Here is a 26,132-nt window from a genome sequence, read left to right as displayed (position 1 = left end):
CCTAAAGACGAGATGTTGAAGGTGGACAAACTTATTTCAACATGGCAACCCAAGTATTAATGGCTTACAACTAATCTATAAAGCATTAATAAATTATTTCTAAACCACAAATAAAGTCACTGGTTATAACTTGTGGTAGTGGTGGAAAGTACGCAGTAGTAAGAGGTACTTATACTTGTACTTCTATACTTCTACTCTACTACATTTCAGAGGCAAAAACTTTACTTTTTATTTCTCTACATTGATTTTAAAGCTTTAATCAATAACTACTTTCCAGATTCAGATTATTGAAATATAAGAATATAATTATCTAATAAATGATCTTTAATTATTATTTTGATAATGTCGAGGATTGGACACAACAAGCATCGTGAAGGTGTCACAACAATCGATTCATCCAGAATTAACTAATAATCATTAGTTGATTAGTTGAACCAACTCCAACAGTAAAACCCTGCTTTTACATTAACGATGAGGAATAATCATCTAATGCTAGAATATATAAGAGGAGGACAGACACAGGGGACATTTGACTGCTTTAACACTTACAGACTTTTACTGAGGGAACACTTTCAATACAGGACTTTTACTTGTACTCTGTGGTATTAGTACATTTTCAGTGGTAAAGGATCTGAATACTTCCTCCACCTCTGCAGAGAGAGAGAGAGAGAGAGGGAGAGAGAGGGAGAGTCAATCAGAGCGAGCTAAGCCTTCCTCTCAGTGTCGGGAGGAAGCGAGGGGAGAAGGACACAGTAAATCTCATCTAAAGGGCTGGGACAAGAATAGCGTGATGAGCTCAAGCAGCCTCGCATGCAAAGAGGAGATATGATGGATGATGGATGGAGGTAGAGAGCGACACAGCGGCCAGGCGGAGCAGGAAGGGACCTTTTGTTTTTCTAAAAAGTTGGACATGTAGTCGAGGATCATTCGAGCGCTCATGGAGACGGAAACAGCACAACTTTCTGCAGGGAAGTAGTTTTGAATGTGAGTAGAATGGAGGAGATCTCCCTCAGAGACACGGCAGAAAGAGAGGTGACTGACTTACAATGAGCAACAAACTCTCAGGTGAGTGTTCATGAGTTCTCACGTTCAGGAGAGCATCGGCTTCACGATGAAGTGTCTCGCGGGACGCAGTCACATATTCTCACTGTGCGTTTGTTTCGTCTCTGCAGCTCGCAAACAGGAGATCATAAAGATCACAGAGCAGCTTATTGAGGCTGTCAACAATGGAGACTTTGAGGCTTATGCGTGAGTCCACCTCTCATTGTTTTTCTTGCTCCATAAAAACCTCACCAGCTTGTAGGAAAAGTCTGATTTCATCCCGTCAAATGAACACTAAAGCTCTCCATCACAGAGAGCCATTAATCTGATTGACATGTAAATGTGCTTTAAAAGATTAAAGTGTAATTACAGTCATTGTTTTATCCTCTCTCTCACTTTCTACCTACTGCACACAATTAAGAATAATGCTTTGCAGACTGAGTGAGGGGGGGGGGGGGAGCTCATTTCAGCCATTAAAAAGGAAAATAGATGGAAAGTCATTCATGATGAAAATGAAAATACTGGTGGTGTGATGGACGAGTACTAAGTCGAAACCACGAGACATTGAAGTCAAAGCTTTTAAGAAGTCAAACTTCTGAGAGAGTTGAAGGTTTGTCTTCGTCAAGATTATAGATCCTCAGAGTCCTAAATTATGAGACAGTAAGTCAAAACTTAAAGCTAGTCACAGTTATGACACTAAGTCAAGATTATATTAAGTCAGACTTACTACTAAGTCAAATTTACTAGTTACAGAGTCAACACTATGAGACAGTAAGTCCAGAGTTATGAGATTATAAATCAAAATTATGAGACTAACTCAAAATTGTAAGATTATAACTGCAAATCGTGTCTTTCTGAGACAAAACGCTGAGACACTAAGTGACTTATCGTGTGTGTTTTTATTTTTATCACGTCTAACTTTTCATTCATTTCTTTTCCTGGTGCAAATGAGCTTCCACTGATGTCACAACACCTCCGCGTGATACTGTGATGTCATCAAAACGGGGCGGGGCCAAAGTACATTGTCTCGCGTATGATATTGGTGTAGAATTCCTGAAATAATGGCGTGCATCTTTATTTTTCACTATACAGGAGATACATGAGCACATTTACCACTTCAAAGAGTTTAGAGTTTAAAACATGATGTTTAGTATTTGGTGTTCTGACCTCGTCCTGCATGATTTTACAGGAAGATCTGCGACCCAGGCCTGACCTCGTTTGAGCCTGAGGGGCTGGGCAATCTGGTGGAGGGAATGGACTTCCACAGATTTTACTTTGACAATCGTAAGAGGACAATTGAAAGTATTATTTCTGTTTTTATCGACCGACTGAGTTGTCGGTGAATTTAAAAGCTACGTTCTAAAGTTGGATCCTTCTCTCCCGTCAGTCCTCTCCAAGAACAGCAAACCCATCCACACCACCATCCTCAACCCTCACGTGCACATGATCGGGGACGACGCCGCCTGCATCGCCTACATCCGCCTGACGCAGTTTGTGGACGGGCAGGGCCGTCCCCGCTCCAGCCAATCAGAAGAGACCAGAGTATGGCACCGCAGGGACAGCCGGTGGCAGAACGTCCACTTCCACTGCTCGGGAGCTCCGGCCGCCCCGCTGCAGTGATGAGGTACAACTACATCATGCACGGAGCAACGAGACGTGACGTGAATACAAGACAGTAAAAGCAGAAGTAGGATGAACACTGAATGAGCTCAAACCATCGAGACGCAGAGAGACGTGATGTCACGTTCAAGCTACTTTCTTTTAATGAGTACAAAGGAACAGTTTGCCGAAAGTTAGAGGAGAAGATTGATATTACTTTCATGTTTGTATGCTAAATATGAAGCTACTTAGCTTAGCTTAGCATAAAGACTGGAAGCAGTGGGAAGCAGCTAGCCCGGCTCTCTCCAAAGGTAACAAAATCTGCCTGCCAGAACCTCTGAAGCTCATTAACATGATCTCGTGTATTTAAAACAAACCGGCTTTTCCCCCTGTTTCCAGTCTTTATGCTAAGCTAAGCTAACAGTCTCCTGGCTTTAGCTTCATGTTTAGTGTACAGATATGAGAGTGGTTTCATTCTTTTTGAGGGAAATACATGAGAAATACCTGGATGTATACTAGATTAGTAAAGATTTATGTGACGTGAGCTAACTGGACATACTCAACTGTCCCAAAATGCATTGCGTCTCTTCAGACTGAGCAATGGCGGTAAAATAGTTACGAATGATGGAGGGTGAACGTGAAAGGTCCAGTTTAGACAAACAACACGAGAGCTCACATATATAATGTACTGTAGAAAAAATATTTAACACTAAAATGTTTAATAATTTTAAAATATTAGACAATATTAAATTTAGGTTACGCTGATTTACATTCGTGACCTTGTTCTTTGGGAGACGGTGATGGACATTTTTCACTGTTTTATGACCTTTTATAGATTTATTCCATAACAAAAATAATTGTTATTTGCAGCTCTATACAAGTCAGAGAAGTGTCCCAAAAACAAACAGTTACTGCAGGTTTAAACTCACAGTTTGCAGATCAATTCAACTGTGCGTCTGCTTTGTTTCCAGGCACACGACCCTGATGAGGAGGTAGAGCAGAAAGGGAATAATAAGCGGATAACCTCAGAGAGCGTATCGGCGCTGAGAGAGAGCGGTGCAGGTGGATGGAAGGTGGCTAAAAGGAGTCTGAAGAGTCTGATTTTAGGATGGTGGTCGTCCCCCTGCACTCTGCACACCCACCTCGCTCTTCTCTCTCTGTCTCTCTACAACCTCAACCGCAGACTAACACCGACGCTCCCATCGCCAAAACCTACGCTACAGCAGACGGCATATCCGCCAAAAAAAGGAGACTCTTTAGCCTGCGTCTCGTCTTCAGTCGGCTGCAGCCTGCGACGCCGCACCAGCCCAACATACCTGGACTACACCCGTCCTCCTCCCCTTCATTCTGTGCCGTAAAGGCTCCAGCGTGGCGCCCTCCTGTTGAAGATCTACCCTTTTACTTATTCTTACTTACTTACTTCTAGTATTATTATGGCTGCAGTCTGTTGTTGTGCTCTTTCAACTGTACAGTATATTTATTAGTCATTTTAAACTTTTCATTCTTGTATTCTTTTTTTATGACGAGCATGACTCCTACCTGTGTTACCAGTGGCTGTACTTCTGCACGACTAAGGCTGCCTGTGTGAAATGAACAAACAGAACCTGGTGTCTCACAGAGAGAGACCGGTGGGTGTATTTAATTAACCGTTTTGTTTTGTTGTTCAATGGAGCTTCTTTTTTGTTTTATTCCCTCTTTCTCTGGAGTGTAGTTGACCCTGAACCGACGCCTCCGTGTGTTCGCCGGACCCCTCTGAGCCGCTCTGTGAGACAGTGAAAACCATGCAGCATGCTAAGATATTACTGTCGTTCTTAACTGATTCTCTGTGTACTGAACATTGCAAGTTAACTACTGAAATTATGACAATGGTTGAAATTATAGTATCACGCTGTTTATGTAAATTTCCAGTTTCATCGTGGTGACTTAACTACAATTACGCTGTAGATGGTATTTAATTGCATGATATTCCAAGTTAATAACATTGGTGAGTTGGGTGTTATCGTGCATTTTGTTGATTTTTCTCTTTTTGGACTGAGCTGTTGGTGAGCTATACTCTATTGCCTCTATTTTCTGGGCTTTGTAAGTGCATAAACTATTTTTGTGTTAATATGACAGTGTAGTATATGAGGATACTGGTGAGGATCAGGACAGAATATGCCTTTTGAAGAAATGGCTGCATCCAGATCAGTTTTAAAATGGCTCTTTACTGTTTCAAAGACAAAACCCAAGATCCGAATTCATCCTTTATTTGTTAAAGTAGACCAGACTGAAGAAAATGTCACAACTCAGATTTCACATCAGGGTTTTAAGTTAGATTAGGCTTTTTGCTTTGCACTTCTTAAGACTGTGTTTACGTATTTTAAAAAGCTAAACAATGTCTTGGTGTCAGGGACAGGAAGCCTTTCTCAACTCTCAGAATAGTTATTTGGATTTTTTTTTTACAAACATTTTATTTATTCAGTTAATGGTTCAGTTATATTGTCTGTAAATTTTATGCCCCACCATAGAAGTCTCTGTCCAGTCTTTTTTTCACCTCCATGACAATCCACCAAGGGTCCTCAAGAGGGCGCCAACATCCAACAACAGAGAATTACTGTTTATCTGAGTCAACCACAAGATTCAAAATGCAAACATGATCAGAGGCTGAGTTCTGTGGGGACCCCTGAGCCTGATAAGAGGACTGAGAAGAGAGAGGCCTTCAGTTACTTCATTTCAAACAGCGTTTACAGTATTTTACGATTGCTTTGGCTCAATTTTCACAGTTAAGTATGACAAAATGCTAACTCCTAATTTTGGCCTCAAAATCTCTCAAAGCACACAAAATTGAAATATTAGAGCTGAAACAATTAGTAATATAGTCTGACTTTACACAACAGTAAATCCTACGTTTACACAAGGTAAAATGATAATTGATCAAAGTAAATCATGTAAAGTACAGTACGCTACAGGGGTACTGTAATGCTGGAAAACACTAACAAACTTTCAAAACATTCAACATTTCAACAGAAATCAAAAGTTAAGAAGTTGCATTTCTTTTTCTTTTTTTTTCTTTTACACATTTGAAATGAATGGCGGTATCGGTGGAGTAATTAGCATTTATGTTGCATCGCTACTCGCCTGGTAATGTTGTTAAGATAAGGAGAAATGCTTGCAAACACATGTTGCATTGATTCAGTGAACATTGAAACTGAGCCCAAGCACTTGCAAAATACTGCAGTTTTTGTTTTTTTTTGTTTTTTTTTACTACTTGTACCAGTGAAACTCCCATATAGGACATGAAGCCGAAACCAGCCGTCCTCCTTCCTGTCCAGTCCAAACCCTAATAGTATCAATGCTTTAATAGGATTACTGCTCACTTAGAGTTGTTGTCCCCTTTGGCAAACAATCCTTATTCCATTAATTAGTTTCTGACCAGGGTGTAATGTTTTGGCTACAACTCAAAAGTTATTTGAAATCCTTCAGAAGAGCCTCATGATTTATTTTCCTCAGTTCAGGAGAAGACGACGATTTATTTTTTGAATTTATTATACTTATACTAATAATGATGATGATGATGATGATGATGATGATTCCTCTGGTGTGCATTCCAAGTCTTATCAATATTAAAATGTGATCAGATGTAATCAGTGTGTGAACCAATAAAATGAGAATGCAGAGAGCACCTTACTCCCCTCTCTTATCTCGACTCACGGCCACAGAACGTAATGAGGGAGTGTTAGTGTGCATGTGCTTCCATCTGTGTAGTGATTTCATTGATTATTTACTGTAATCCAGTTAGGCTCCAATCAGACTGTAAGTATTAACCAGAGGGCAGAGTTTAACCTGAGTGAGTGGAAACAGCTCAGGGACAAAAGGGGGAATCAGGGATCAATGAAGGTGATCAGTGGCTGTTGATCACAGAGCTGGTAAAGACAATGATTCAATAAACACAGAGAGAGAGAGAGAGAGACAGGAACAGTGGTGGACAGTAACTAGATTTACTAGATTTATTATGCCGCTTAATACTTCTACTCCACTGCATTTCAGCAGAGGTGGAAGAAGTACTCAGATCCTTTATATAAGTAAAAGCAGAAATACCACAGAAACAACACTGGGAACCACTGGACAAAAACAGCTAACTGCATATGAAGTAGTTCAAATTAGCTAACTGTATATAAAGTAGTTAAACTAGCTAACTGTATATAAAGCAGTTCAAATTAGCTAACTGTATATAAAGTAGTTAAACTAGCTAACTGTATATAAAGCAGTTCAAATTAGCTAACTGTATATAAAGTAGTTAAACTAGCTAACTGTATATAAAGTAGTTAAACTAGCTAATAGCATATAAAGTAGATAAACTAGCTAACTGTATATAAAGTAGTTAAACTAGCTAACTGTATATAAAGTAGTTAAACTAGCTAATAGCATATAAAGTAGATAAACTAGCTAACTGTATATTTAAACTAGCTAACTGTATATAAAGTAGTTAAACTAGCTAACTGTATATAAAGTAGTTAAACTAGCTAATGGTATATAAAGTAGTTCAAATTAGCTACAACAGTAACATGCTGCTCTAATATTGATGTATCAGTATTAATAATTAAAGTATTTAAAATGTCAGATTGAATCAGACGTCAGTCACAGGCGACATTTTACTGCAGAACCAGTGCTTTTCATACTTTAAGTACAGTTTTGCTGATTATACTTATGTACTTTTACTTAAGTAAAAATTTGGAAGTATTGGAGTATTTTATATTGTTGTATTGGTACTTTTACTGGAGTAATGGATCTGAGTTGCTCTCCCACCACTGGACAGGAATCGTTTGATAGCGATGTTAACATTGTCAGGATGGGAAGTTCATTAACTTGCTCTTTACATAACCAGTGTCGGGACAAAGGTTGACATTTATTGCTGTGTTCGAGGTTGTGCAATGAAAGTACATCTGGCACTGAACCAGGACATATAAATGTACCTGCTGATTGGACACATTTCTATTTACTTTGTCATAAGATATTACTTTGCTCTGAACTGTATCTACATTTAGAAACAATTCAAATGAAGTATTGGAAAGAGTACATTCACACAAGTACTATACTTAAGTACAATTGTTTGGTCAAATATAATAATTTGTTATAGACTAAGCTAACTGTATGAGTAGTTAAAATTAGCTAACTATATAAAGTAACTTATTCTGAATTCAGGACTTTTACTTGAAAACCTGTAAGAGTATTTCTTACAATGTGATTTTGCTTCTTTAGCTTAAGTGAAGGACAGAGTCCTGCCTCCATCGCTGCTGCTCAGAGATGGAAACTCGCAGGCTCGAGCAGTCAAAGAGGTCACTATGAATATGAGTGGGCACCCGGGGTGTGTGCTAATGCGTCTCCTGTCTCTCGGTCTGTCCGTCCTCAGTATCACAATGAGTTCATTAGCATCGCCAGTACAGTTGTGTTGCCGAAACACTGATCACATTAACATAAAAGTGAGGGCCAGCAGGATGTGGAGATACAGTAGCCTCTCTGGGAACAAATTCATCTCAATAAAATGCACTCAAGACCTCCAGAGTTATTTAGAGATAATACGAACTTGTAGTACTTTAGTTTAGTTTCTTCCGTATTCTAACTTATGAGACTCCTAAGTCACATTTCAGAGGAAAATACTACACAGCTTTCATCTTCACTTTTTACTTTTTAACCCACTACTGACGGAATATATATATATATATATATATACAGTGTATATATATCCTTTTTTTTTCGCCTTTCAAAGTTTTTATTCATGTTTTTGTCAACAATTTCAACAATCTAAGCACCTTTACCTGTGTGTAACAGTGATGCAATACAACATTTGTCCTGGAACTTCTCGTGGTCCTCATCAGCAGGTAGAGTTTAATAAATACTTCATTATAAACATAATAGATATAATTAGTACATGTACAGTATAATAAATAATCAATACGCTGTTTTAAATTGTTTATTATTGTACTTCCCTCCTCAGTTTTGTTTAATTTTTTATTTCATATTTTGATTGCATTTTGTGTATGAAAGGTGTGACATCAATAAAGTTACTATTATTTCTAACATTATTATTTGTACCACATCATGTTTAATATATTTAGTATATTTACAACTGTTATATTGTCAATCATAACTATACACCAGTTATAGTTGCTGACAAAAACTTTAAAATGAACTTATCTCTGCTTACAACTGCATTATAATGCATTATAAACCGTAAATTAATTGATTATATACTTATTAGAAATGCTAAATAGAGGGGGGGGGTTAAAATAAAGTAATAAACCTTTAACATTAATGTTTTTAATAAACGGTTTCACGCAGTTTTTCGTACTTTCAGTGTTTTCTGATGCAACCGAACCGTTGTTTGTGGTGACGTCAGCGCCGGCGTGACGCAGATCAGCACCAGAGTGATTAGACAGTGCCCGAGCGCGCGACTCCCGCTCTCCCGCTGCAGTCAGTTGTAATCACACACACACACACTCACACACACACACACACACACACACACATACACACACCGCGTCCTGCTCGCGCTCAGGACGGACACAGTTAGCTGCTCATGTACTGCACGAGAGGCTGTGGAGGAAGCCACGCGAGCGTCAACAAGTCCTGCGTACCGAGAAGTAACGAACCGCGTCAGTCAAAGTTTTAGCTAAGAGGTGAACCGCGAAGAGAAACGTCACTTTAACGGACTCGGTGCTGTGCGAGAGGGCTGCACGTGACCATACAGCTTTTAAAAACAGGCTCGAGCGCAGATACGGTTGGTGTTTGTGTGTGTGTGTGTGTGTGTGAACGTGTATTACTGTTGTTGTGGGGACATTCATCTGTTCAGGCAAAAACACGCAGATCATTCAACTTTACGGTGAAGACGTGGTCTAAGTTTTGGTCGGGGTTAGGTCATGTGGTGGTTATGGTTAAGGTTCGTCTCCAGGGAGTGGATGCAAGTCAAATGTCCCCCGAAGTGATGGAAACAACTCTGTGTGTGTGTTTGGGGGGGGGGGGGGGGGGGGGGTTTGGGGGTGTACTTTACCCAGATTTTATGGTTATGAGCTCCCCAGTGGCGGTCTATCATCTGATCTGGACATACTGAGTACTAATATAAAGAATAAGGCGAGTGATATTCTATATTTTTCTTTCTCAACAAATCCCACAAAAAGACCAAAACCAGCAATAAATTGATCCTATTAACAATTATAGTCTGTGTAACCTAAACTGGCGTATTCCTGTGTGCCGTGGAGCTCCGTTGTTGTCCAAAAACTATTGACAACACATCAGCTGCACACGTATTGTGGTTTATTTTGACTCAATCCCTCGCACACTGTCCTGCTGCCCCAAATACTCACTATAGCACCAAATGCGGATTAATCCTCCACTGAAAATAGTCCCCCAAAAAAGCACTATTTCATAGCGTTCCTAACACTACAATGCCCAACTGCTTTTGGAAATTACTGAGCCTTTTTTTAAAAATGAAAGTAAATATTCGTGACCTGTTCGTGATATTTACATCTTCATTAGGAGCCAATTGGTTGGAGTGCCACAGACAAGGTGGGGAAGTCAGAAAGTATTGAGGGATGGACTAACACATTGTTGACTTCAACAAGAACAAAAATATAGCCTTATCCTTTGAGATTTGTTGCAGTGATGGAGTCGTTTCTGATGGACATTTGCACCCAACAGGATTCGGTGAGCTGCCAGCAGAAGAGGAGCGGGAGCTGTGGGGAAGCCAGCTCCACCGGTTCAGCCAGGAGGAGCGAGAAGGGCAGCTGCTGAGGAGTCTGGAGGCTCTGCTTGTCCGGAACAGCATTGCTACGTTCTTCTTCCTGTAAGGGAGGGGGGAGAGGAGCTCTGGCTGCTGATCTGCAGCCATGCATCGCTTAAGGACTACATTTGCAAGGCTTCGGCCTTTAACGGCTGCGCAGACAGCCCGGAGCCTATCACAGCCCAGGCTGTCGGCGGCCGAAGGGGGCTTGAGGACGTTTCACCCCGTGAGGTGCCTGAACACATCTGCGGCTGCTGAGCCCTTTCTTAATGGCACCAGCTCTAACTATGTGGAGGAGATGTACTATGCGTGGCTGGAGAATCCCAGGAATGTGCACAAGGTACTCTACATCTTTGGGTGTGTTTGATGTCTGCTTTATATATGCATGGTACACATATGCAGAACAGGTTCCACAATACACAATTAATGTGATGTCAAGTCCCAAATATTTAGCACTGACTGTGTCCCTTTACTCTGAGTGCCCCCTCACCTGCTTCCTGGGGGGCCTGAAAAGATAAGAATGAGTTCTCAGTGGTAACAGATACCTGTCCGAAATTTAGTAGGTTAAAGGTACAAAAAGACTGCGTGTGTTTGCTTATGAATGTTTGAATAGAAGAGCACCACAGTGTAGTAGTAGGTCAAAAAGTGAATGACAGATAGCTGCAGAGGGAATAACAAACACTGTGAGTGGTTTCATCAAAAATACGGCTGCACCAGTTTTAAAGATGTTCAAGCTTCTCTGCTGGAAAAGAAATGTTTAAAATGTGTCGTAGTGTCAATACAAAAACATGAATATTACAAAGTAGTATGTCAACAAAATTGACATGTGCAACTTCATTAGCATCTAAGTGGCCAAACTGACTACTGCATGTCATGACTGACCAAGAAAAGGTCTAAACGCAATGTTAAAGGGTCAGTTCACCAAAATCACAGAAACAACATTTGTAGAAAATATAAAGAAAGACAAAGCAAGTACCGCAAGTCAAGAGACATAAATATAAAAAGGAATTTGACAATAAGATGAACAAATATAGAAATGCTGCTACTGTTACCATAGCTGCTATCATAGCGCTGCCTATGATGGCTCAAACCCAGCGATACTGTAATAATATGACTTAAAGTGCTGTAAAGGGAACAAATCAGGTTTCCACCCATAATTAGCCTGAAGATGACTTACATTACTGACTCCGTTCCAGGAATAACTTCCTCCAAGTCAGAAATGACCTCATTCTTATCTTTTCTTCAGACGGTCAAAACAACACTGAATCGCTCTTTTCAGCGTCAGGATTAAGACCAGCATTTACAAGCAAATCCACCAAATTACTTGAGAGGCCAGGTTGCCGACCTTATCGTGAACTTTAAACTTTGCTTTTGGTGGGCCAAGTGGAACAACCCCAGATTAAGATCAGATTAAGACAATAGATTTACAATCAATAAACAGATTAACATCATTAAGTGGATTAACCCCAAACCCTCAGACACAGGCTTTCACACTGTAGAGCCGTCATAAACATGTTCAAACAAACGTTGTGTGTGAAAGATGGAAGGCTGGGATGTTGTTATAGACTGAACACAATGCCAGTTTAAAGGCTGTTTATCTTTTCTAAGGGTTTAATCAAGTCTGTATGGGTATTTTGTAATAGCACACACTCTTTTAATGAGCTTTATCAATATGCTGCCAAGTGTTAATGTCCTGAAGTGTAACAGTGTCGTGGTGAAAACGTTATGTCACATTTTGCTCGCTGTAAGCTGATATCCCACTACAGAGGCGGATGTGAAGAAGCTTTCTTTATGTGTGATCTTAAAAGCTTCTCACAGCAATAAGCCAATTACTCTCCTCCCTGGTTAGAAACGTAGACGCAAAGTCAAACATGGCCGAACGTGTCTGTCGGAAATATCTCAACAGCTACTTGATGCATTCTCGGGAAATTTGGTTCAGACATTTTTTTTTCCTTTAGCGCTACCAGCAGGTCAAAGGTTTCATGTATTCAGTAAAATAGCTTCACATCCACGAGATGACTGTGGAGATCCCCTGAGCCACAGATGTTCAGGGTCGCCAGAGAATGAATGTAAAAACTTTGAAGTTATTAGATAAGATTAAGATCACTTTGATGATCCCCAGCTTTTATTGCAGGGCCATCGTCAGGTCAAACCTGTAAACATTATACGTGCTAAACAAATGCATGTTAGCGTTGTTAGCAATGCTAATAGTAGCATTTAGCTCAAAGTACCACTGTACATAAGTACAGCCTCGCAGAGCGGCTCTTGTTAATGTTGCTGTGCTTGTGCGTACATGCCTGTTGTCCACATTTAAGTGAGTGAACATGTGGCCCGACGTGACCTTTATATGCTTAATTTATACAGTATATTAATTAATGATATTTGTTGAAACGTGTTGAGTAATTTGTCTCCCTTCACTCGCTTCCTGCAGTCCTGGGATATATTTTTCCGTAACGCTAATGCCGGAGCTCCGCCTGGTGCGGCCTACCAGAGCCCTCCACCCCTCGGTGGGTCTCCTCAGGGACTGGCCAGTGTCCAGGCACTGGTGGGGGCTCAGCCCAATGTGGAGAAGCTGGTGGAGGATCATCTAGCAGTACAATCACTCATACGAGCATACCAGGTAAACTGCAAACACACCTGAGCTGATCATGTCACACAGAAGATGCTTGTTGTCGTATTATTATTATAATGTTGACGCTATTCCTCCCAAATAAATCTACTGGGGTTTCTGTTATTGGAGTTTTGTAAGAGTTTGTTCATAATTGACCTCTCTGGAGTCTATTTGACCCCAAACATAAGTAACGTCAGTATGTTAGGATAACATACGGTACATTTCTGTAATTGTTTTCATATACAGTAACATTAAACATGGGAGTATTTCCAGTTTGTGGCATAGTGAATGGTTACCAATGAAATACTTTTGGGTATGTTTGGGTTTTATAAGATCAGAAGAAAGAAAGAAAAGGTTGATATTGTTATTTTTATTTTCTGTGGGAATGAGGGAATGTTAGCAAAGCACCAAAAGTAGAAGTAGTCATTTCGCAGAATCTCCTCATTCATAATGTTATATTATTCTATATATCATGATGTTGTATTGTTACTGATGCATTAATGTGTCATTTATAATTAACCAGCTATAGCTAATGGCCTTTACATGGACAAGCCCTTCTTTGTCCAACACTAGGTCCCTTTTGCGACCTTTGACCTGATGTCTGAGTTGAGGCTTCTTGCTAGCGTGTGTTGACATGTTAGGAAATCTTACAGGAAGTGGTCAGCAGTTTACAAATGACAGACAGACACTAATCTGTCTAATGTGTTGACAAAGACTGCCCTGTTGTGTTGTCGTGTGCTCAGGTACGAGGGCATCACATAGCGAAGTTGGACCCTCTGGACATCAGCTGTGTGGACTTTGACGATGCCCCGTGTACCGTCGGTTTCCAGAACGTTGGTGAGAAATACAAACCATTACATGTTTACTTCTTTCCTTCTTCCTGACATTTTGTTTTTGTCCGTAAACTCTTGATCTCTTTGTTTGTTTCACCTTTTCTTTGCTCTGTCCCATCCCCCACCTTTCATTGGATGTCCTTTTCTTCTTCTTTCTTGTTTTTAACCCTTCTTTTATTTTCTTTGTCCATGTGACACACCCATCAATCCCCACATACTTATCTTGAGTGTTCTCCCCTCCACCAAGGGCCTCCCACCTCTTTTGTTTACTTCCTTACTCCGCCTCGCATGGAGGTAATATACAGTACTGTAGGTCTTTGGTCCCCATGTGGCTCAGCTGGACCCTCTGGGCATCGTGGCTTAAAATCTCTAAGGACTCATTGTGTGCAAAATAAATGTATAAATTAGTAAAATGCTCCTAAATAAATAATTGCACATTTAGAAATAGTATAAATAGTTTTAGTTATTTATGTGGTCCCACTTTGTAACAAGACAAAGCCAGAGCTTCTGTATCACACTGACAGTTTCAAAGATGTCCTTTAATATTGAGCATTTACCAATAAGTAGTCTGATATTTATTTTTGTTATATATATATATATGTATTTTTTCTATAAAATACAGCCATACACAAAGACCCCTGAAATGGGAACATTAACATCATTAACAACAGCAGATTGTATAGCTCATTAGAAATAGTAAGTCATTAATACCTGAAAGTTATTTGTATTGATTCTTATTACTTAAATCTAATTATTAACAAAGCATTCATAAGGTAGAACATATAAAGTCTTTGTAAAGTAAACTTATTAGAAAGCGGTGCTCGTTTTATTTATGACTTACGTATTTATGATTTATTAATGTCTTTATTCGTGTCCTAATAAGTAACGTTTGGCCTTGCAGATGTGTATCCAGTTGTTCTTATCAGCGCAGACTGTAAAGCAGGTTATAGTTCCTGAGGAAACAAGATAAGACAACATGCTTTGTGGTTGTTAACCACTCTCTGTACCTGTCAGCTGGCAATGTGAATCTTTCACATGAGGATGATTAACATGCTGTTCATTGACTAACTTCAGTCTGACTGTTTCCCGTTCACTCAGTTCCATTACTGTGTTAACCAAACACTGACTTGTCAGTTTTGACACGATAGTGTGAAAGCGTGTGTGTGTGTGTGTGTGTTTGCTGTGGTGTGTTATGCATGCCTGCAGCAAACTGTCATTGTGCCTAATGAAAAGGTTGGGCCTCTGAGTGCAAAAGCAGGTGATTGTTATGAGCTGTAATAGGATGTTTCCACAGTTAATAGTGGTATTGTTCAGTTTCACTTTGTCCTGGTGGCGCTGAGGTTCACAGAGGACGAACAATGGGTCAGTGTCGGGGTCCAAATCAGCCTAAAAGAATAACTGAGAAGCTCTGTGCGATACTTAACCTCCAGTGTGTGCGTTTGTGTCTCTCCATGCCTCCAGAGTTCTCTCATTATGAGGAACGTCTGTGTGATCTGACTGCCCGAGGTAGGACGACAGCCTCAGACCTCAAGACCCCGCTCTTTGCTGTTTTAGCGGGCACTAACCCTCGGCCTTCGTCCAGTGGTGTACTGCATGTTCATTTTAAAAGCTCTAACAGGCTGCCTCCGGCCTGTGGGGCTCATGGTTTATCATCAGCTTATTAACTAAGAAGTATAGCGTTGTGGTGGTCTCTGCGCTCCTCTATCTCTTCTCGGGGAAAATGTCAAGGCTGACACAGTATATTGAACTACAAAGGTGGTACTGCTTGAAAAGGAGGTGTGTGTGTTTGCTGGCTCCTCTTAACCTTTGCTCAGCAGCCAGTGGGGTCAAACAGGACTTATTCAGGCTTATCTGTGCCTGCTTCATTAAAATGTTACTGTGATTAGATTGCTGGCAGACACTCCTGCGTTGGATCACTCTGCTTCTACTTTGAACCATCTAAGAAAACAAGTTCTGTGTTTTTCACAGAGGGGGAGGAAAGTCTAAAGATCCCTTATGCAACGCAGAGAGCTGACTCTGCCATAATGGATTGAAACCCCCTGTCCTCAGCACAGCACCCTGCACTAATTTGCTGACAGAGATGTACAAACACAGACATAGATACAGCCCACCCCCCCCCCTCTCCTATGTTCCATATTGTCTTATCTCTGTTTGGTGCAACCAGGACATCAGGTTCTTCAGATAAACACAAGCTGCCCTTGAATGTCTCAGCTGCTCCTCCTCAGAATACAGACCAGCAGGTCTAAGCCATCAGCCCGGTCCTGCTGGCTTTCAGCTGCCTCTCGCTGCATCTTGTCCAACGTGCTGTGTGGTTTATGATGAGGGGAAATCTGCTGGAAAGTCTCGTCAATGTTTGTTACCATAAACTCACAAAGCCAAAGAAAGTCAGGAACACAACACATTTGGAGCTGCTCCTTCAGTGGATTTAGTTGCGTGACATTTTGAGTTTTTAGTCCTCACTTAGTTTTATTCAATAATGTGCTAATTGTTCTGAACCAAAAACAAAACCTCGTATTTCAGTAGTTTCCCAGCTCACTTAAACGTACTTTTACCCTCATTTAGAGTCAAGCGACTGAAAATTAAAAGGTTACTACTGTAATAATCGATTCATCGCTTAAGAGACTTTTTATAGTAAAACTGACTTAATATTATCTTTGTCTCATGTGATAGTAAACTGAACATTTTGGGGTATTTTTCCTGATAAAAAAATCGAGAAGATTATCTGCAGGTTAATCAGTAATGAAAATAATCATTACTTGTATTCTTCTTCTTCTGGCTTTGTGTTGACAAATGTCACCTGGATCTCAAAATAGCATGAATAGAAACTTTGGGTATCAAATTTGGAAAGGACAACGTAATGTTGTGCAGATCCAATTGAGTCTTTTAATCGGTACATAGCAGGTCAGCTGAACACACAGACAAACATACAATTCAACCTATAAGAAGAATAAAGTTTCCAATAATAAACAAATATTTACTTTGGTTTAAATGGAGCAGTTTGTTCAGGGAAATCTCAACATAACTAACTAAAACAGCAGAACTCTGTTTATTTTCTGTATAATTAACACCAAATGTTTCCAGGAAACGTCCAAGAGAATCATTAGGAAATCACAGACCTCTAAAATAAAGCATTAGCAAATATCGTACCGGTATAATGATGGTTATTTGTATTTACTGAATACTTAATTATTGCAATTGCGTTGTGAGCTTAAAGGAAAGTTAATAATTCCAGCAGGTTTTAAAGGGGGGGCACGGGACTTGCCTGATCTTGTTTGGCAGGTTAGTCGAGAGCCTCGGGGCCCCGACAGAGAAAGCCTTTCTGAGATTGTAATCAGTTCAGTTTTGAGTCTGGAGTTACCACGAGAGAGTTGGACTCACAGTGAGGAGCACTAATCAGCCCGTATGATGTCACGACCCTGATGATGTCACAGTGATGTCATCAGGGTCACACATTGTAAACAGGAAGCCTGCGTTACAAACTGAGGAGGTGGAGTTTGAAAAACATGGTTATGTGCCAGGCAGAGAGAGTCCAATGAAAGATGGTTTCAAGTTGCATTATGGGAAATGTAGGATCCAGCTGTGTTGGAGCTCGACCCATACTGTGAACGTAAAGTCAGATCATTTTGGCCTCAATCTTGTTCATCAGTTCTTATTTTAATCTGTCATGTTAAAGTCCCCTAACGTTGTGGAAGTTGGACGATTCACAACATTCAACAGCTCTCTTAATAATCTAATAATGAGTCTAAAATTACACTAATAACACTATCGCAGGTCAAGAGTTCAAATCCTGCGTTCACACAATATCTATGTGTATATCATTGGTGTAGAAATGGTTCCAGCCTCTAAAACGAGAGGATTTGTTGCTTCTCTTTGTCATTTATGATACTTTGGTGTCTGGGAAATTTTTGACAACTTTTTGACTAAACCATTAATCGATTAATCAAGAAAATACTCTGCAGATTGATCGATAGTTGCAGCCACACAGTAGCTCCTGTAAAGCCCACCAGTAAAATACACTGATGATAGACTCAAAGCGGTTCTAATATAATGTTATCTTCCAGATTAGACAGCTGCTCAGGGACTTAAAGTAGTGAAGATGAAAATAAAGCAGCAGGATCACAAATCCCAGGAAATGTTGAATTCACTGGTTTCTTCGCCCTTCTTTTATCTCTCCTCTGTTGTAACGCTTACATGTCAGCCTCGTGGTCTTCCTCTGCCCCCTCTCTTTCCCCCACATCCACCTGGTTTGCATGTCTGTGCTTGTTTGGCAGCTATTTTTTTTTCTCATTTCAATGTCTTTCCTACAGGTCTTTACGGGCTCTCCGAATCCGACTTGGACAAAGTGTTCCGGCTTCCCACCACCACCTTCATCGGTGGCAATGAGAGCACTTTGCCGCTCAAAGAGATTATACACCGCCTTGAGGTAAAATACTTTTAAATGGGTCAATGGTGTATAAAAAAACCCCACATAGTAGTAGTAGTATTGGTAGAGTGCTTCACAAAACAGGATTTAAACAGTGTTGAGCAGAAAACAAACTGAGCTGACAGGGTGGGATTACCCCAAATTAAAAGCCCAAATTAAAAGATGTCTTTACTTTTGAGTTTGCTGTTCTAAGATCAAGGTGCAGGAACATCAGGAACATCTGAAAGGAAGGCTGAGCGTTCTTGTTGGAACATAACATTTAAAGTAATCACAGATAAAGTGATATGCCAGGTTACGTAGGGCTTTATAAACCTGCACTCCGACCCTCCCCCCTCTCTTCCAGATGGCCTACTGCCAGCATATAGGAGTCGAGTTTATGTTCATCAACGACGTGGAGCAGTGCCAGTGGATCAGACAGAAGTTTGAGACACCAGGAATCATGCAGTTCAGTCTGGAGGAGAAGAGGACTCTTTTGGCCAGAATGATCCGATCCACAAGGTCTGTCTGTTTCCTCGCATTCCTCAACACACCCCAGTAATTAACTGGGAAAGCGCGCAAATTAGTGGAGGGAGGGGACGAGGTTGTCTGGAGGGAGCTATGGATGTTCTGAGCCACATTGTGAAGCAGCAGCACCACCACCTGTTCACAGGTTTGAGGAGTTCCTCCAGAGGAAGTGGTCTTCAGAGAAACGATTCGGTCTGGAAGGTTGTGAATCGCTCATCCCGGCCCTCAAGACCATCATCGACGAGTCCAGTCAGAGCGGAGTGGAGAGCGTGATCATGGGGATGCCTCACAGGTAAACATCATCACCTTCGACCGGAACACGTTTTTATTCATCGAACATGTAAAATACGACGGCTGGAATATTAGAACAAGCTCACTACGGCTTACATTAGCAGTCAGCCTGTGGAGCAGACACCCAGGTCACTGATCGCTCAGGCAAATGAAATCTGGTTTAATCCAAACAGTGTCTGCCCGGCTTAACGCACACCTGGAGGATGGGTGGGAGGGAAAATAACATGAAGGTTGTGAAGATGTTCCCCTTTTGGATATGAGACTTGTATTGGCTGTTGTGATTGCCCACATAACTTTTATGCAGATGTTTCTATCATTTATTCATGTGGTCATTTTGTCACGTGTTGGAGATCTGTGGTTTAAGTACAAAGATTTATTCACATTATGAATTTGAGGCCTGATGAATGTCAATGAGCAAACGTGTCTCTAATAAACTCTTATTTTCTCATGAAACTATGCGTCCTGATGCGTCTGTCTCCATCCTCAGGGGCAGGCTGAACGTGCTGGCTAATGTGATCCGGAAGGAGCTGGACCAGATCTTCTGCCAGTTTGACTCTAAACTGGAGGCTGCAGATGAGGTTTGAACATCTTTAAGTTTAAAGTCGCTTCAGTAGTAATCAGTGGTTGTAAGCACTGAATATTTTCACTGTTAATCTGTTGATTACTTATCGGATTCAACCATTATTTGTTTAGTCTATAAAATGTCAGAAAATAGGGGAATAAACCATCACAGTTTGTCAGAGCCCGAGACAGCGTCTTTTTAAACGTCGCTCGACATTTTGGGAAACATCCTATTTGCTTTCTTTCTGAAAATGAGATGAGAAGATCGATACCACTCTCGCGTCTGCACAGCCAGCAGGCAATTAGCTTAGCTTAGCGTAAACATTTCAGACGTCACATTTGAGAAGCTGGAAAAATTGATAAATGACCTGAACGATGGATTTACTGAACGTGTCTGAACGTGCTAGCTGGAACTCCTGACTTTCTGCTCTCAGGGTTCTGGTGATGTGAAGTATCACTTGGGGATGTGTCATAAGAGGGTGAACCGGGTCAGCGACCGGTACATCACCATGTCTCTCGTGGCGAACCCGTCCCACCTGGAAGCAGTGGACCCGGTGGTGCAGGGGAAGACCAAAGCTGAGCAGTTCTACTGTGGAGACACGGAGGGCAAGAGGGTACGCTGATCCAGGTTTTTAAGTTTATATTTGTGTTATGTTTGCTCGTGTCCGTAACCCGTTTGTAACGTGATGAATGATTCCACAGGTGATGTCTATTCTGCTTCACGGTGACGCTGCATTCGCAGGCCAGGGTATCGTGTACGAGACGTTCCACCTGTCCGACCTGCCGTCCTACACCACACACGGCACCATACATGTGGTGGTCAACAACCAGGTCCGCGCTGCTCCACCACCCAGCTGTTTGTTTATTAGTAAATATTAAACGTTGCTTTTTATTCAATTTGATTTCAATATCATGTGTTGTGATTTTTGTTGCGGACAATTATTTATTTAGTTTAGATCCAGTCAGACGAAGAATATGTACATGTACTAATCAACACTGCAGCTGATATCTGAAAAGCTGGTTTCTTATGATAATATTTTTCTATTACAGCGTCCAATAGTCGAGTGACATGGTGCCATTTCTACTACACATATTCTGTGATTATGAAATGGTTTGAGTCCAAAGAGTTTACTTTCCAGAGATCCGTATTCCACCCTTCATTACTTTATTTCTGATTTTATTGAAAACACATTGAACATGAAATGACGCTGAAAGAGAGTCGACTATGGATCCTGAGAGTCCCCACAATGCTGCGTGTGAACCCCGCTGGTCTGAGTTTGAGCTTCACTGGTACAGTATGATCTATGAGCTGTTGATTTAATAATCAATACTCTCGTCCACACAGATCGGTTTCACCACGGATCCCAGGATGGCCCGTTCCTCTCCTTATCCGACAGACGTGGCGCGAGTCGTCAACGCTCCCATCTTTCACGTCAACGCAGACGACCCGGAGGCTGTGATGTATGTGTGTAAGGTGGCAGCCGAGTGGAGGAACACTTTCCATAAAGATGTGGTCGTGGACCTGGTGAGTGTGCAGGAGGTGTCCTTCTAACATTACACTGGGGGCTGCACGATTGTGGCCAAAATGGTAATCACGATTATTTTGATCAACGTTGAGATCACGATTATTCACTGATTTTAGGGACAAAATATTTTTTTTCACATTTAAATAAACAGAGCACTGCTTTCACTTCCACGTTGTGCCACATTCCTGCTAATGTTTGAATCTTTGCATCAAAATAAGACTGCTCCTTATTCACAGTGCATCTCCTGGAAGCAAACTCTTAATAAATCTCTACCAAAGCGTTTTACGGTGACGCGCTGCACAGCGTCGCTGTTATGGGTGTCTGTTCATTCTTTTTGGCCTTCATGCGTTCATCGTGCTGCAGTTTGTGCGATTTGCACTCTTTGCATGTGATTTGTTCTTAACATCGCTTGCCCGAAAGCCTAAATACTTCGGACACTAGCCTGTACTTTTTACTACTACAAAAGTGAAACCAAAACATCTCCATCGCTCGCTGGTAGCTGGCTGTTAGTTTAGGAAGCGCTTCATTTGACATTTAATTGTGGGGAAAGCCAAAATCGTGATCGAGATTAATATTCGCTTAATTGTGCAGAGTTTCCTCTGCTGAAACGATCATTTGGGGATTTTTAAGGTGGATCCCAGGGAGGAAAAAATGAAGTCATAGAGTATCAAGACATTTTAATCATCTACTGACATTCATATATTCAATATAGTCGGATTGAGAGTATACTGACGCCTCTACGCTCTCACTTCCAGTCTTGAATTTGTGGTAATTTATATAATAACATGATTGTGTCGACAAAAGAAAAGCTTGCATGAACTTGTGCCTCTTCACGTTCAGGTGTGTTACAGGCGTAACGGCCACAATGAGATGGACGAGCCCATGTTCACCCAGCCGCTGATGTACAAGCAGGTCAAGAAGCAGAAAGGAGTCCTGAAGAAGTTTGCTGAAAAAGTCATCGCAGAGGGAGTCGTCACGACACAAGAGTACGAGGTAAAGATGCTGCTTATCAGACATGCAGGTAATATGTTAAAGCATTTGTAAAATTCAAGCCCTTTGGTTTGGAATCACTATGTCACACACTTTTTTTTAATCTTAAACAGTGAAATTCTGTATATTAGCACCACAAACAAAGCCTCTGTGTCGCATTTACCTCGAGACCATTCTCAATAAACCCTGTGTGCAGCCTCACAGCTGCTAGCGTGGCTGTAAACTCTTGTTAATTATTTAGATGCTAAACTCGCGTCCATCTCTTTCAGGAGGAAGTAGCTAGTTACGACAAAATCTGTGAGGAAGCTTTCACTCGCTCCAAAGACGAGAAGATCCTTCACATCAAACACTGGCTAGACTCCCCGTGGCCTGGTAGGAGCTTTAAGCGTCGTACACGCTCGTCGCAGTACGTGGTCTGAGTGTTTCTTGCGTGTACTGAAGTGTGAACGTGTCTGTAGATTTCTTCACACTGGAGGGACAGCCCAGAACGATGAGCTGCCCGTCCACTGGCATCAGTGAAGAAGAGCTCGGCCATATTGGAAACATTGCTGCCTCCGTCCCAGTGGAGGACTTCACTATTCACGGAGGTACCGTCCTCTCTCCTCCTGTTCCCGCGAACGTCCTCCGAACGAGCCGTCAGTCTCTTTCAAATCTGTGTTTCAGGTTTAAGTCGTATCCTGAAGGGCCGTGCAAACATGGTGAATCAGCGAGTGTGTGACTGGGCTCTCGGGGAATATATGGCCTTCGGCTCTCTGCTCAAAGACGGGATCCACGTACGCCTCAGTGGGCAGGATGTGGAGAGGGGCACGTTCAGGTAATACCAACACAAAGAGGGAGGTTCACTGGTTGACCGTGCGCCCATGTTTTGGTTCTGTATTCACAGACGTCTGGTGTCAGATACTTGGGTTTAGGACTTTTGTGTAAAAGTGACGTCTTCATCCTGAAGATCTTTATGACTTTACGTAAAAACAAATGAAGAAAGTGTGGCTGTCAACTATCTACTGTTTGTTCACTGATGGTTCACACCCGTCTGCTACAGAAAGACCTTTTAAAACCTTCTTGTTTTTAAACTAAAGGGCGATGGCCCCTAACTCCCTGTGTAATGAACTCTACCTGTTTTTAAGTCAGTATTTATGTTTCAAAACAGAAGGAAATTCAGATGTACAGAATACCATCTCTTCCATCTCGATTCTCACACAGCTTTTAATATTTTCTTTCCTCTGATTTGCTTCACAGCCATCGACACCATGTTCTTCACGACCAGAACGTCGATAAGAGGATCTGCATCCCAATGAACTACATCTCCCCTGACCAGGCTCCTTACACTGTCTGCAACAGCTCTCTGTCTGAATATGGAGTACTGGGTGAGTAGCACGACGCTGTAGTCACTTCAACTTAACTCTGGACACGGTGGAAAGTATTTTATATTGTATGAAGAAGTCTGCGTGTTAGGAGCAAACTGAAATAGCAGAGGATAGTAAAGCTACTATAGATGTGGGGAAGCCTCAGATGCAACCAGATGAGAAATATGAATGAAATATAAATAGTAAAGCTTTACAGATTATAAGTAATCCTTCCCGCCCTTGTGATTCATAATTTCTTCCCAAGTGCAGTTTGAACTCTGAATGTAGAGCACCCCCAACAACCTGCTCCCTTTCTACTTTTAGTGCGTTGATACTGTTTGTCCTCATCACTGAACCTGCTCTGGTCTGTGTGCAGGTTTTGAATTAGGCTTTGCCATGGCCAGTCCCAACGCGCTGGTCCTGTGGGAGGCCCAGTTCGGAGACTTTCATAACACGGCTCAGTGCATCATAGACCAGTTCATCAGCTCGGGTCAGGCCAAGTGGGTCCGACAGAACGGCATCGTGCTGCTGCTTCCTCACGGCATGGAGGGGATGGTAGGAACTAAGACACTCGATCTGCAGCGTACATCTCTGCATGATGTCACGTCACCTTGTAATCAGCTTACAGACCTCCGTTAAATTGTTCCTCCTTCTCTCAGGGTCCAGAGCACTCGTCCGCCCGCCCTGAAAGGTTTCTACAGATGTGCAACGATGACCCTGATGTTTTCCCTGTGAGTTTGTGTCAGAAACAAATGCACGATAGAGCAGATAACATTATATTATAATATAATAATATTGCTTTTCTTCCTGTTTTAATATTGACAGTTTGCTACAAATGTCACACGGCTCCTTATGACTCACAAAAATGTCAACGTGACTCATCAGATTCAGCTGCTTCCAAAGCGTTACAGACACTGTAGTTCCAAAATGTTCAGCATGATCGTCCCCCAGATAAGACAAAGAATAATAACAGGAGAGACTGAATATCTTACGTGCCTCCGATCTTCCTCCCCACTCTTTTTTTGTCAGAAACTGTCGGAGGACTTCGCGATGCGTCAGCTGTACGACTGTAACTGGATCGTCGTCAACTGCTCTAATCCTGCAAACTACTTCCACGTTCTCCGCAGACAGATCCTGCAGCCCTTCAGGAAGCCTGTAGGTGACGCACCACGAGACAAAACACGCCACGAGATAATGTGCTGCATGTCACTGAACGTGCGCCCTCTCTCTGTCTCTTTAACTCCAGCTGATAGTATTTACTCCCAAGTCGCTGTTGCGCCACCCAGAGGCCAAGTCCAGCTTTGATGACATGCTGCCAGGTGAGCACTGACGAGATGTAAACCTCTTCTCGTCTTGAATACACGGGTAGTCTCTTGAGAGTTTGTGTGTTTGTTGTCCTGCAGTCACCCACTTCAAGCGTATAATCCCCGACGACGGGCCTGCAGCTGCCAGCCCAGAGAAGGTGAAGAGAGTCGTCTTCTGCACCGGCAAGATCTACTATGAACTGACCCGTGAACGCAAGAACAGAGGCATGGACGACGCTGTGGCTGTAGTCCGCATAGAACAGGTACTGACCGAGTGTCGGTGCTGCAGACAAGACGGTAAAAAATAACTAGTGTAGGAAAGTGTGCATGTGCACGCACAGAGCGGCAGTTTTGCCACAAAAAGAAGTGTTTTGGAGGTGGTGTCTGGTTGGTCACACAGAACAGGATATCTCAGATGACTTGATTAGCACTGAAAACACACTGTAGGTGTGATTCCTAAAGATTTTGGGGACCTCTCAACCTTTCTGTCAAGGCCACTGTCAGGTCAGATTCTCATGATATGTCCTGTAGATAAAAGCTTTTCAAACTGCAGAACTTGCCTGAGAATCATCACGTTTTGAAGTTTTCTGCAGTATCACAGTGATCAGTGACACTTGTCTGTACGTCCATGTGTACTCTGTAAACAGGAGCTGCTAACAGCTGATTCGGCGTACTTTTAACTGTGCCAATTTGCCTAAATGTAAACAAATACAGGCTGCAACAGCTAACACTAACTGACTGGCTCCATGGCAACATTGTACTTCCTGTTTACATCCCATAGGGCCCCTTTTTATAGAGCTGTAGTGCCAGATCTTGGATCCTAATTATGACCCAAATCCAACTACTCCTGACATCCGACCTGTCTGTCTCTTCTCAGCTCTCCCCGTTCCCGTTCGATCTGGTGAAAGCAGAGACTGATCGTTATCCGAATGCTGATCTGGTTTGGTGTCAAGAAGAGCACAAGAACCAGGGCTACTACGACTACGTCAAGCCCCGCATCCGTACCACCATCAACCGTACCCGCCCCGTCTGGTGAGTTCTACTTCGTTGACTTCAGTGAGCATCTCTGCTGTTAGTGTATGTATGCTCATTTGTGTGTGTTTGCAGGTACGCTGGCCGTGGGTCTGCAGCAGCTCCAGCGACTGGGAACAAGCAAACTCACCTGACGGAGCTGCAGCGTTTACTGGACTCAGCATTCGATCTGGAAGCATTCTCAGGACCGCTGTAACACCTGGTTGTCAGCTCCCTCCACCCTCACACATCTGACCTGCCTGTAAACACTTTGCATTGATGTGTTCTTCCTCAATATATCTACATATCAGACCTGTTATCAGGCGCACAATGACGTAC

General features: G+C 41.9%; 2 protein-coding genes across 28 annotated transcripts in view; both read left to right on the top strand.

Moving 5' to 3' along the window:
* LOC139300883 (calcium/calmodulin-dependent protein kinase type II subunit beta) overlaps positions 1-2,661 on the top strand; it is a 33,460-nt gene extending 30,799 nt beyond the window's left edge. For 23 of the 24 annotated variants that reach the window (XM_070924075.1, XM_070924074.1, XM_070924070.1 and 20 more), the window contains 3 exons: positions 1,173-1,248; positions 2,231-2,325; positions 2,429-2,661. In XM_070924075.1, the coding sequence (XP_070780176.1) occupies positions 1,173-1,248; positions 2,231-2,325; positions 2,429-2,661 (404 nt within the window). The remainder of the gene's footprint in view (positions 1-1,172; positions 1,249-2,230; positions 2,326-2,428) is intronic. The other variant, XM_070924072.1, reaches the window with a different exon arrangement.
* Positions 2,662-10,502: 7,841 nt separating this feature from the next.
* Positions 10,503-26,048, top strand: ogdhb (oxoglutarate dehydrogenase b). Of its 4 annotated transcripts, XM_070924152.1 has the most exons (23): positions 10,503-10,736; positions 12,828-13,016; positions 13,751-13,844; positions 15,302-15,346; positions 18,148-18,263; positions 18,607-18,761; positions 18,913-19,059; positions 19,546-19,636; positions 20,054-20,233; positions 20,322-20,450; positions 20,965-21,144; positions 21,986-22,138; positions 22,405-22,507; positions 22,594-22,722; positions 22,799-22,949; positions 23,372-23,499; positions 23,855-24,033; positions 24,138-24,209; positions 24,508-24,633; positions 24,725-24,797; positions 24,882-25,045; positions 25,660-25,814; positions 25,890-26,048. In XM_070924152.1, the coding sequence occupies exons 1-23, from the start codon at positions 10,503-10,505 to the stop codon at positions 26,008-26,010; spliced, it is 3,114 nt and encodes a 1,037-aa protein (XP_070780253.1). In that variant the 3' UTR covers positions 26,011-26,048. The 4 variants fall into 4 exon arrangements, with proteins under 4 accessions (XP_070780253.1, XP_070780254.1, XP_070780255.1 ...); XM_070924153.1 differs by lacking the exon at positions 15,302-15,346 and having other exon boundaries at positions 13,751-13,820; positions 18,112-18,263; XM_070924154.1 differs by lacking the exon at positions 15,302-15,346.
* Positions 26,049-26,132: the final 84 nt, after the last annotated feature.

The sequence above is a fragment of the Enoplosus armatus genome, chromosome 18 (genome assembly GCF_043641665.1).
Source record: "Enoplosus armatus isolate fEnoArm2 chromosome 18, fEnoArm2.hap1, whole genome shotgun sequence".
Lineage (NCBI taxonomy): Eukaryota > Metazoa > Chordata > Actinopteri > Centrarchiformes > Enoplosidae > Enoplosus > Enoplosus armatus.
Note: the sequence above shows the minus strand (reverse complement) of the source record. Positions and strands in the feature narration are given on the sequence as shown.